Genomic DNA, 12,249 nt, shown 5'->3' with positions numbered 1-12,249 from the left:
TCAGAGGATTTTGCTTTTATTTATTTTTTTTATTATTTCCTATTTGTCTCTTCCAGATGTTTTCAGGGCAGCTTTTTTGTGTTGTAAACTAATTCCATTCATGTTTTAAAAATTTATGAAAGCTCTAATAAAAATGTCAAAGTGGTAAAAATGTTAGCTTTTCCTCTGCTTTGATTAAATTTTGCAAACTGTTTTTGAATATTAAAAAGCAATAATTTTTTTTATTCTCTCTCCTCGCTTTCCCTCTTCTCTCTGGTGCGCTCGTGCTCTCTCCTGCCCTCTCCCCACTCTGGTGTGTTCCTCCCTTCCCAGGAGCGATGTATGAGGCGTGCTGCACAGCCAGCGTTCTGCAAGCCTGTTTGCATACCAGGACCTTGGTGCTGTGCATCTCTATTAAATAACGGAGACAAATTAATCTTAGAGACACCAAACAAATTGTCACTCCTCCTCCTTCTCTTCCATTACGTTCCAGTGGACTGGGAAGGGCTGGCTAAGCGATTTGAGGGGGGTAGGGAGCGGGCTGGGGGAGGGCTTACTGCCTGAAAGAAAGGTGGGAGGCACTAGCTCCTATTACTCTTATTCAGTTTCTCCTCTTTAGTATCCCCTTTGGCTTTATTTATTATTTATCTTTTTCTTTTTTTTGTAAAAGTTAATGAAGAAACTCATCAGCTCTGTTTAAACTTCATATACACAAGTCCGGGCATTAGTCTGATGACTAGTTGTCTATGGCTGGAGATCCAGGCCCATCCCAGGGCAGAGACCTAGGCTAGAGAAAGGGGGACCTGCTTTTAGGGGCTTGAGTAAGCAAGCCTCTCCTAGAGAACCAGCTGTGCAAACTGGGGCAAGTTGTCCTACTATCTTCCTTCCCCTTTCCAGAGACTGTGGGGATGGGGCAGGTGTCCAGTCCCTGGAACCTGTGAGGACATTCACAGCGGGAGGGTTAGGACTGAGCTGACACCATCTCACTCAGTCTTGGCTTTGGCCTGGTAGAAGGTAATGAGTCCAAAACACTCCCTCCTTCTTGACTCTTGAGTTATTATTTGAAATGGTTGGTTTAAAAAAAATATGTGTTCTTCCTCTTCTGTGTCTTTGCCATTCCAGGAAATCATTGAGTTCCCTATCCTGAAGCTAAATGGCCGGACCATGGAGATCGAGTCTACCTTTCACATGTATGTCCAGCCCGTAGTCCATCCACAGCTTACTCCCTTCTGCACAGAGGTAAGGGCCCTGGAGGTGGGCAGCAAGGGATGCTGGGACAGGAGCTTTTGGATCATTCGTGTCTATACAGGCCACTTAGGGAAAGCTTAGGTTTTACCAGCAGTGAAGGCAGGTGCACATTGGACCCAGCAGTTGGCTTTTTACAAAGTCTGCCATTCTACTTGGGCTACTCCGGTCATTGGAGACCCAAGGAGAGCAGTGGCACAATCTGTTCCAGCTTCCCCAGCATTTTCCCTTCCTTGTAAGCCCTACCCTTCCTGGACTGGGCATTTGGAGTCTAGGAGCAGGATGGTGCTTCTGGGGCTCAGATTCTTTTTAGTTCCATTTCCCGTATGGCCCCTTGGCCAGAGGTGAAGATAGCAGCTTCTTGGAACGAGAGGTTATGTTCAGGTTTTCTTAGCTTTCTGGCAATGTTTCTCTGTCCTTGAGCAAAGTGGGAAATATTGGTTGAGTTTGTCGAAAGCATATTCCATCACCAAGGAAAGAGAAGGGCGATCCAAGTGGGGTATGAGCACAGCCTGGCCAAAGCTGAAATGTCCTTGTCCTTATGCTAGGCTGGTACTGTGCTTGGGCACCTTGTCAGCAGGGTAGGGTTGGCTCCATTTTACAGACTGAAACTGGGACTAACTGAGATCTTGATGCTGGTTGGAGCCAAAAGAGCCGCTGGCAAAGAGGAGGCGCCCCTAAGGGTTCTGACGCCTGGGACCATATAGAGAGCCTGCTGTGTGGCTGCTGTCCCTTGTGATGAGTCATGCTGGGCTCTCTGTGGTGGCCACAGGCTGTGGTGAAGTCACACAGAATGGTCACAAGTATGTACTAACACAAATGATGGGAGAATGTGAGTGTTTCTGGAATCTTTGAAGAATTTGGGGCTGGGGTACATTAGAGACTTTGTGCCTTCATTTAGAAATCTGCTTTCTATAGATGCACAAGGAGAAAAGACGTTTTTGAATAATCCCAAAACAATCTCCTTGGTGTGAAGGAGGCTGGGGAGGGGGCCTGCCTGCCAATGGGGGGAGGGCTCAGTGGGCTCTGAGGCTGATTTTGCCCAGATACGCAATCCTGAGGTCGCTCCTGGGCTCAGTGCCAGTGTTTGCCACCTGACCCAGGTGGGCCTTTGGTTACACAGGCCTCCATCTGCCAACGTGGCCAGTCCCTCAAGCCTTTTGTTGTGCCAGCTAACGTTGTTGAGCTTCTTGCTTCCTTTGAGGTGTACTGTTTTTTCCTGCTTTCCCCTGGGAATTACCTGTACAAGCAGGGGATGCTAATCTGTCCTTTTGGCCCTTTTGCAAACTCTCCAAATTAATGATGATGACAATTCCCTCCCTTATGGAAGGGGAAGGGAAGACTTTCCGTAAACCAGTTACCTGAGCCCTCCACTGGCCTGCAGTCTGCCTGTCCTGTGTGGTCATTCCCCAAGTTCCAAAGGAGTCTCTCTGAAGGCTGGAGGTGAATTTACTTCAGATCATAATTTGTGGGGAGTTATTGAGCCTATTGAATACAGAAGATACATAAAATCTTTTTGTATTTCGGCAAGTGAAAGCGGGAGGAGGTTATACACTCCTTTCTGTGTATAACCTCCCCTTGGGGGAGCCACTTCCAGCTAGGCTGTCTGGCATAGATAGGCAGGCCCAACTCTTGGCAAGGTTGCTACCTGTTTAGGGATGGAACGGAGTGCTGTGGAAGCTCGGCTTGGGCAGGAGCGATGCTCGGTAGTATTGGGAAGAGGGATCTTTTTTAAAGCAGGGCTACTGCTGCTTTTTTTTGCAGGGCGAGGGGCAGAGGGACTCAGAGACCATGATGAAAGCTGTTTCTTTTTTCTAGAAAGTTTTCACCCAAGGACATCCCTACAGACATAATTTGGATGGTAGTAGGCATGGGGGTGTTGGAAAATCCTTGTTAAGAAAGTAAAGACGTGGCTGTGCTGCCGGCACTGAGTCAACATTTTTGTCTCAGGCTTCTCGACTTGCGCAGCTCACAACCCCCTGACCGGGTCCTGCCTTTCTGTCCAGCCTCGTATTTCCCTGCTTCATCTGCCCTTCGCGTCCCTCACAACCTGCCTCTGCATATGATGGTCCTTCTGCCTGGGTGATATCCCCACTGTCCTCCCCCAGCTCCACTTGTCCCCCAGGACTCTGCTCAGGGCCACCTTCTCTGGGAAGCCTCCTCTGAGCTCCAGGCTGAGTTGTGCTCACCCCAACATAACACTGATCGTATACATTATACTGTAATTCTCTGTCTCCCCACTAGGCTGTGAGTTCCTTGAGGACAGAAACTAGGTCTGATCCATCTGTGGCTCATCATTAGGGCCTGGAACCAAGCAAACACTTAGTACATGTTCCTTAAATGAATGAATATTGTCAAGGAATTATTCAACCACACCTTGCCTTCCCCAGCGTAACTGCTGACTTACTCTTTTGAATAAGTAAAGTCTTCTTTGGAAAACCTCGGGTAATCTAAATATTGCCTCTCTGCATACCAGATGGAACGCTATGCAGACAGAGGCAGGGACACAGGATGGGGGCCATTTTTCTCAGACCTCATCCAAGCTTCCAGTAGCTGCCCTTGGGGGTAGGGATGGAAGTTATTCCAGCTGGGGGAATCTTTCATTAGTAAATATGAGGAACAGCCCCAAAGCTCCTGATTGTGCCTAAGCAGCTCCTCTGGCAGGATTTTCTCTCGCACAAGAAGTTTTGAAGAACCCTGGCGTGTGTGTGTGCGCATGCACATGTGTACACACACACGACACGTGAGTACATACATGCTTGTGTGGGGGACAGAGACAGGCTCAGTGCTGGCAGCAGGAAGAGGGATTCTGCATTGGGTGAGTCTGTAGCCCACATACAGACTCTCTTACTGCTCTGTGTAATGAACATGTCGTTGGCCTTCCTGAGGTCCTGTCTTAGTTCCAGTTGATAGTCTGCCTGCAGACACGGTACTGACAGAGATAGGATGGGATGTGTGTCATTTCTTCCCCAGTCCTTTCCTTACCACCACGAGAATCAGCTCCAGCTCAGCAGCTCGCTGTCTCCAGCAGCTGGACTGCCACACTGCCCCTGACCATGTGCATTCTTTTTTTGTTGTCATTGTCGTGAAAAAACTAGAAAAATACCCATTTTGCTAAATGCCAGTAAAGGACTTTGTCTTGCACCTGTACTTATAAAGGGTGAGATTTATTGGTCTCTTTGTCTGAGGAAAAAGAGTGGGTCTGATTATCAGATTGCACACCAGAGACAAGTGCTTATGTAATCAACAAACTGTCTTTGGTGTCAGAATACGATTGTGTTGGAGATAAACTGTGAAAGGAGAAAGCGCTGGATGCTGACACGCTGTTGGCATCGAGTATCCTGGGCTGCTTGCTGTAGTTGCTAGTGTTTATGATGAAGCCAGCTTGTTTCTGGACAAAGCCCTTGTGTGGGTGGGGGTCTCAGTAACCAACCATGTTATCAGTCAGGGTCAAAAGCCCCTCGCCTGTGGTTTCCGAGTCTGGAGAAGCGGGAGTTAATCTGTAATCCCTTGGTGAAAGGAGCCACAGAGCACACATTAATTCTTCCTCTCACCTCTCCTGCTTTAAGTGGTTAAGGTCTCTGAGCTCTGTTTAGCCTGTGAGCCCTGGTTCTCAGCTTAATAATACTTGGCTTTGCTCTAGTACCTTTCATTGTGAGGATGTGAAAGCTTTTTACAAATATATATTAACCCAAGTGGGAATGAGCTTAAAGTGCAGCATGAAAGATTTAAGTTATGCGTAAGGTAGAACTTCCCAGTTTTTATTATCTTAAATTGTTTTTCTCACAGCTTCTGGTATAAGTCTTAGAGGTGTCTAACAGGTTGTCAGTATTAGGTATAGGGCCTGACTTTCTTAATTTTACCCCCTCTTCATCCAGTGCCTTGACAGACCTGATAAGATGTAGGAGTCCATCGTTGGAGGGATTAATACAGGGGAATGAGGCCACTCCCTCCCTGGAAGGCTGCCTGTAGTCGAACCAATAGCTCAAGCCCCTGTGTCTGGGGGGTGAGTTCAAGTCCTTGAGGAAGTGAGCTGTAAGCCACATCTTGCTGGACCAGGTGGTGTGGGAAGCATGGAGAGAGAGGGAGCTGAGCTCACTAGTCTCCCCCTAGGCTGGTGATGCTAGGATTGCTGACCAGTGGAGAGGAGTTTGAGAAAGCCCCAGGACCCCGGAGCCCCCACAGTGGGAGGAGTTTGGCGGGATCTGTAATGAGAGCTCCTACAGAGCAGCACTCCTGCTTTTCCTTTCTGGCATAGAGGTTTTCCTTTCTCTACATCAGTGATGTTCCTGAGGCTCAGAGCAGGTGCTTCTGGGGTACACAGGTGCGAACCTAAGTCCCATCTCCAAGGAGGGAGTGTTCTTGGCAAGGCTGCCTTGTGTATCTGGAAGCCCTTTGGTGTTCAGCTCATCTGGGTGACTCTTAGGAGCCAAAAGGAGTAGCCCTACCCTTGCCCCAAAAAGTCAGACCAGACATAAGACTGGCACGCAGACCCTGGAGGTTTACAAGAAGTAAGAGTGGCTGTGGGCCCTCTTTTGCAAGATAGTCCTGACCCTAAGCCATAGTTCCAAGCTTGGGGATGTGGTTCAGCCCTGGAAGAACTAAGACGGAGAGAAGCTGGGCCAGAAAGGGCAGCAGTGGGTACATGGGCAGTTGTCAGTCATCTGGATATGGGACCCGGAGTTGGTGACAAGTCTACTCTGGCCTCTGGCCCCTGCGTGCCTGAGACAAAACACAGGGCAACTGCCTGCTCAGTGTGTGGCTCTGGAAGGTGTGCAGGCTCTGGGTGTGGCTGGGCTGGGCGTAGGAACAGGGCTGCCAAGAAGCACACAAGGGTTTTCATGTTTTTCTTCACTGCTGGACCCCTAGTTCCTTGAATGGGGCCCAGCACATTGTCTACTCTCCATGAAGAGATGTTGACTAAATAAAAGGAGTCTTAACACTTCAAGATCAGAGCTGCTGACCCAGAGCTCATCCCCACCCCCACCCCCACCCCCGGCCCTCAGTGGACCACCTTTGCTTTTCTTTGGCTCAGGCCCTCCCTCTGCTGGGCAGTTCTTTGGTCTCCCAAGCAAGGAAAGGGTGTGGAGGTGCCAGCCGGGTGGGCATGCTGTGGGTTAAAGCCGTGCGAAACAACAGTGTAGTTAATCTTTCTAATTTATTTTCCTTTTAGACCATGGGAAGTCTGTAGGCAGCAGCTGTTACCCAATTAAAATACAGATTAATATAAAAACAGTTTCTGGAATGTAAAATAGAGTGGCTGTGTCCTTACACTTCCTTAAAATACCACCTAATAATGACTTGATGAACTACAGAAACCCACCTAGAGGAACTCAGCGTTCTTAAAATGAAAATTTCTTTCCTAAAAGGTGTGTATTACCATTCCATGTAAGTTGCTATGAGAAAATAACCTTCCCTCTTAGAGCCAGAGGTTTCTGTGAGTTGGGTATTTGGTATTCATTAAATGTAATTAAAGTTTAATTGGAGTTTAATCCACCCCCCCAACACTTAAAAAAAAAACAAGAAGTTTCCAAGCAAGCCTTCAGTGCTACTCTCTGGAAGTAGCCAGGGGCATGGCAGGCATGGTGATTTCCAGCTGGTCCAGGTCTGTGGATGGGGACCTCCTGCCTCAGAGCCTCCAGGCGGTCCGTCCTAGTCGGTGCTTGAGGGATGTTTTCACTTCAAAATAAAATAAAGCAATAAGCTTGTTTCAACCCAGGCCTGACCAGGTGGAGCGTAGTCCCATAAGTCGGAAATTCTGTAGGCCAGGTTGGTACCTTCGGCCTTTTTACCTGAGTTTTCCCCATCAGTTAAAGGTGTCTGTTTCCTGCTTGGCTAGTTGGTATTGAGGTAACTTGGCAGGGTAAAGGGTGGATGCGTGTGGGAGTCCCTCAGCATTTCACTGATGTTAAAGGGTGAAATACTGGACATTGAGAACCAGAGAAGGGGTGGACTTGAGTAAAACCAAGTGTGCCTGTCCTGTGTGGTCATTCCCCAAGTTCCAAAGGAGTCTCTCTGAAGGCTCGAGGTGAATTTACTTCAGATCATAATTTGTGGGGAGTTATTGAGCCTATTGAATACAGAAGATACATAAAATCTTTTTTTATTTTGGCAAGTGAAAGCGGAAACAAGTATGAGACATACCTTGTATATCCCCATTTCAGGGCAGGATGCTGTCGGGAAGTTCACAGTATGTCCTGAGACTTTATTCCCAAAGCTTCTGTCGGGTTCTCGGCCTAAAGTAGTGCAGGTCAGAGCCCTTCACAGTAGAAGGAGCAAAACAGAAAGGAAAGGATCCAGTCCAGCTGTGAGTTTGCCACCCTTTGGGCTCTTTCTTTTTCCTTTCAGCTCACCGGGATCATTCAAGCCATGGTGGATGGTCAGCCAAGCCTGCAGCAAGTGCTGGAGGTAGGTGAAGTGACCTCTAATTCTTGACCTCTGACCCCTTCCTGCCGCCTTTCCCTCCCTCCCCTCCTGAGAATGTAGCCGTGTAATCTGACTATGATTATGGCTTGATTAGAATAACATTTGCTGTCACATCAGTGACATGCTGTTGAGAGTATTGAACCATTGATCTGTCATCTCCAGCTGTTCCCGTCAGGGTTACTGACAAGGTGTCCGAGTGCTGCCAGGAGGCTGGTGGAGGGCCCCCACCCCTTCCTGTGCTGGGCGGGTTGGAGAGTAGGGGATCCGTTTGTGGCACTGTGGGACTGGCCCCGGGGACTGGAGGTGTTTTTGTTTAGCTTTAGTGTTGGCTTCCTGTGGCATGTGAGCACTTCATTAACTCAGCCAGAACTCCCCATCGATGGCTTTTGTTTGCTGTCAGCTCCTCCAGGAGGAGCGGCTGGGCCCGTCGGCCCCACTACAGCTTGCCGCGGGATGCATCGTGCCTGTCAGGGGTACAGAGGCTGCACTGGGTAATGATTCCTAATCAGAATAATTACAACAATTGCCTATGTGAGGGAAATCAAATTAAAGGCTTTAGAACCCTTGGCAGAGACCATACTTCTAGGATGTTCTCCTCGGGGAGCGGGAAAAGGTTAAGATGCTGCTTGTGCTCCAGCCTAAGGGAACCAGGAAGGGCAGTGCTCGGCCTCAGCTAGTCTCCCAGCCCCCTCTGCGTGGGGTTTTCAGAGAAGGAGAAGATCCCCTACCACTCCCTTCTCTCTAGGGGGAAGGGAGAAGAGAAAAAGCCTGTGGATGTCCTTAGGTGGTTTATTTATCTTCAAGACCAATACACCCACAGCTCGGCGCCTATGAAAGCACAGGAGAAAGCACAGTATGTGGGGGAGAGCAGGCACATCTGCCTCAGAGGTACTTAGCCTAGAGGAAGGAGGGTGGTCGCAGGGAGAGGGAGGGAGAGCTCTGTATTTAGCCGAGAGGGCTTGTCCCATTGGAGAGAGAAATGCAGATTGAATTTCCTGGGGCTCCTCAGGATGGAGCCTGGGTCAGAGAGACAGGCTTAGGCTCACCCAGTGGCAGACTGTCCTCGCTGCCCCTGAGAATGTACAAGCCCAGGCTCTGTGACCAGTCAGGCTCTGGCTTAGGTCAGGGTTAGCGTACCTGCAATGGATTGGGAGAAGATAAGATGAGCTCTGAGGTGTCTCCCAACCCCACTGACCCTCTTTTTCTTGACAGAATATTCACTGCTATGACTGAGAGCTCTCCTGAGCATGGACTGATCCCTATTAGAGCAGACTGAAGGAGGAAGAGGCGACCTATCTATCCTTCCCTCTGTCCCAGCCAGCGTCCCCAGCAAGGGCCTGGCTCCTGAGGGAAGGCATAGGATGGGCAGCTTGTCCCTGGAATGTCTCTGGCTGGGGCCTTGGGAGGAAGAGGCGTGTTCTGGGCCAGCAGCAAACCAGGGCCAGTTGAGGGGGAGATGTGCTCCTGCGGACCCCAAGCCAGCCCTGGAGAGGGATGCTCAGAGGATTCTGCGTCTTGCCCCCAAAGCTCTTTCTGCTACTTTAGCATAGTTTGTGGGGAAGGGGAGATTCCTGGCCTCAGCCTGCATAGGGAGTCTCTGGCAAGGCAAGGAGACTAGACCGGGCTCTGCTTTGTCCCATAAGCCCTGAATTGGTTGTAGAGCTAAAGAACTAACTTTTCGTCCTAACCAAGGCCCTGAGCAGGTGGCCCTAGATGTTTACCTGACTCATTTGTTTTTGTTTTTTTCTTTTTTCCCTCCTTAATTTGGCTCATTGGCCTGGCCATCCCTTCCCACCACCCTTGTCCAGCCTGGAGCCATTGGAGCCTGTAGGGAAAGAGGATACATGACTGAATGATGGTCATTCCCTCATCCCAGAACAAGCTCACTGGATGGACTTTCTAGGCTCCTGAAAACCCATCCATCTATCCACTCACACATCCATCCCCACATTCGTCCCTCACCCATCCACTCATCTATCCATCCGTAACCACCTATCAACCACCCATCTAGCCACCGGACTCATCTGTTCTAAGTAGGTTAAGTTGGGCTCCTCTAGACCTCCCGTAGCTGAGGGTGGGCTGGCCCCGCTGATTGGGGTTGTCTTGATGGTTCTTCCAACCCTTTATCCATTCAAGTGGGTAGGAAAGGTGGGAGGAAAAGGGCAGGCCTGCTTCCAAATGTGGTATCACTTCCTGAAGAGGCTCAGAGTGGAGGTGCTCACTAAGTGTCTACGGCATGAGTGGGTGCCTAGGCCCTAAGCTTCCAGGGACCCCAGTGGGTGTTAAGTGCTGCTCATGGTGGCGGCCCGGTCTTGCTGGGCGTCCTCCTGACAGTACTGTCCTGTCCTGCAGTGTTTTCTGGGACCACTGTGCCGGCACCGGGACATGGGGGAGCCCCTCTTGCACGTGGGGCACTCACTTGGGGATTTAAGGCCAGTGACTCAGAACGCTCGGTGACTTAGGGAGTTCCAGGTTTGCCTTACCTCTTTATGTAAAGTCTGCCTTATTTTCTTTAGGTGACCCTGGGGAAAGGATGTGTGCGTGTACGTGCATTCGTGTGTGTGTGTGTGTGTGTGTGTCTGTGCCTGTGCAAGGGGTTAGGCCAAAGTGGCTGGGGAGACAAACCACTCAGCAGAAGGTACGGAATTTAGCTGCTGGGGAGACCTTCAGGCTGAGGAGAATTCTCTCGTATACCGACTGTGAAGAGTCTGGCATTGGGGAGCAGCTCTGATGTTCCGGGGGGTGGACAGCTGTAGCCACAGAACTAGAGAGGATCCTTGGGCCTACGCAGGCCAGGCTCCCAGGATCTCTGAGGCCCGGGGAGCTGGCCTACACCTGCGGAAGTAACCTTACTTCACGTGTACACCTCACCTGCCAGGCACACAGGGCCTGTCACGGGCCGGCCTCCGCTCCTGTCCCTCCTTTCCATACACTGTGGACTGTGGTCACATTACTCCCTACTCGTATTTGAATCAACCTGCAAATATCTATTGAGAAGACACTGCGCTGGGTTAGGGGTTAACACAGTGAAGAAGACTCCCTGCCTTCGCTGTGCTTCCCGTCTGGTGGGGAAGGCAGACATTACACGGCTAATTCTCACGTGCGCAGTGAGTGACCTGTGCCTCTGCCTGGAGTACCCTTCCCTGTGTCCCACCCTGTCAAGCCAACCCAGCCACCAAGGCCCTAATCACACGACCTTCTTTATGACTCCTTTCCCTGTAAATGGTAGAGCTGCCACTTCCTCCTCTTGGTCCCAAAGCAGTCTGGTCACTTCTCCATCGCTGCATCGATTATGTTGTGTTATGATGCTCTGCCTCTCTCCCCTTCTCATTCTACTGTCTGTTTTGTGGTAGGCACTTAAATACATTATTACCTTTAATTCTCAAAACAACCCTATAAGGTTAGTTGTCCTGCCTCATTTTATAGATGAAGAAAACTGAAGTCTAGAGGAGTTAAGTCACTTTTAAATGACTTCCCATCAGTGACACAGCCAGGATATGGAACAGCCAAGGTTAGAACCTAGATGTGTCTGACTTTGAATCCTGCGTTTCTAATTACGGTGCGATACAGCCTTTAGAAACAGTCCTCTTGCGTGAGTGGAGTGGTGGTGTGAGCTGTGCTCTCCTGCCCCACTCCTGGGATCGCCTGAAATATAGGCGATGCTCCATGAATGCTTCGTGATAGTTCTCTTGTTATACACTGGTTTTAGTATTTGTACTGCCAGTGTGAGTGCTAATAATAAAACCCAAAGGGATGAAGGCAAGATAGACTTAAAGTGTATCTGGAGCGATCTCTTTCCCTGTCTAGGAATTGAGTTCAGCCTTCAAAAGAATCTCCTGGATTTGAATCCTCAACCAGGAGAGGAGAAATACAAAGTCTGGGGCCCGTTGTGAGCTTTTAGTGACTGGAGCAGGCCGTGCTATTCCAGTTGTCAGGATACGGCTCCCGCTCAGCAAAGGGACTTCTTTTTCTAGACTTATGGTGGAAATAACTTCACTTGCATTTGGGTGACAACCAAATTCATAAGTTTGGTTAATAAACATTTGGTGGGAGGGTGAAATGAGTATGTGAGTGAATGAACTTGTGGATCGGAGTCCATGCATGGGGCCTCCTTCCAGCGTAGTCTCGTGGCTCAGGACAGCCCATGCCTGTGCTAGGCTGTAGCTTTGTTTGAGAACCAAAGGTGTTTGGACTGACCTACTGGGATCTATCCTTATCCTGTGGGGTGGGCTGCCAGTTAACAGGGGTGTGGAGGGGCTCCCTCCCCGCAACACTTGGGCTTGTAGGATCTTCCTGCAAGTGCCTCCATAGTTCAGAGCCAAGGCTGAGAGCCCGGAGTGGAGCCAGGGCTGGATAAGATTACAATTTTCTCCTGCTCTGATTACAAGCAGCTTATCTGCGTTTCACTGTTGTGGCTCTTCACAGACTCAGGGAAAATAAAAGGAAAATCTCATCTGTTCTTGTTGTGTACTTTGCAGAGGGTCGATGAGTGGATGGCGAAAGAAGGCCTCTTAGATCCAAACGTCAAGTCAATTTTTGTCACCTGTGGAGACTGGGACTTAAAAGTCATGTGAGTATGAGAAGGGCTGCTTTGCTGGC

General features: G+C 49.6%; 1 protein-coding gene across 7 annotated transcripts in view; it reads left to right on the top strand.

The window, feature by feature from the left end:
* The window catches only part of ERI3 (ERI1 exoribonuclease family member 3), a 122,613-nt gene that overhangs the window by 29,975 nt on the left and 80,389 nt on the right, over positions 1 to 12,249 (top strand). For all 7 annotated transcript variants that reach the window (XM_019751163.3, XM_074334604.2, XM_019751159.3 and 4 more), the window contains 3 exons: positions 1,102 to 1,218; positions 7,573 to 7,632; positions 12,129 to 12,220. In XM_019751163.3, coding sequence (XP_019606722.1) covers positions 1,102 to 1,218; positions 7,573 to 7,632; positions 12,129 to 12,220 — 269 coding nt within the window. The remainder of the gene's footprint in view (positions 1 to 1,101; positions 1,219 to 7,572; positions 7,633 to 12,128; positions 12,221 to 12,249) is intronic.

This window comes from Rhinolophus sinicus, chromosome 14 (genome assembly GCF_057876585.1).
Source record: "Rhinolophus sinicus isolate RSI-liver-muscle chromosome 14, RSI-T2T, whole genome shotgun sequence".
Taxonomy (NCBI): Eukaryota; Metazoa; Chordata; class Mammalia; order Chiroptera; family Rhinolophidae; genus Rhinolophus; species Rhinolophus sinicus.
The sequence above is the reverse complement of the archived record's forward strand: the minus strand, read 5'-3'. Positions and strand labels throughout refer to the sequence as shown.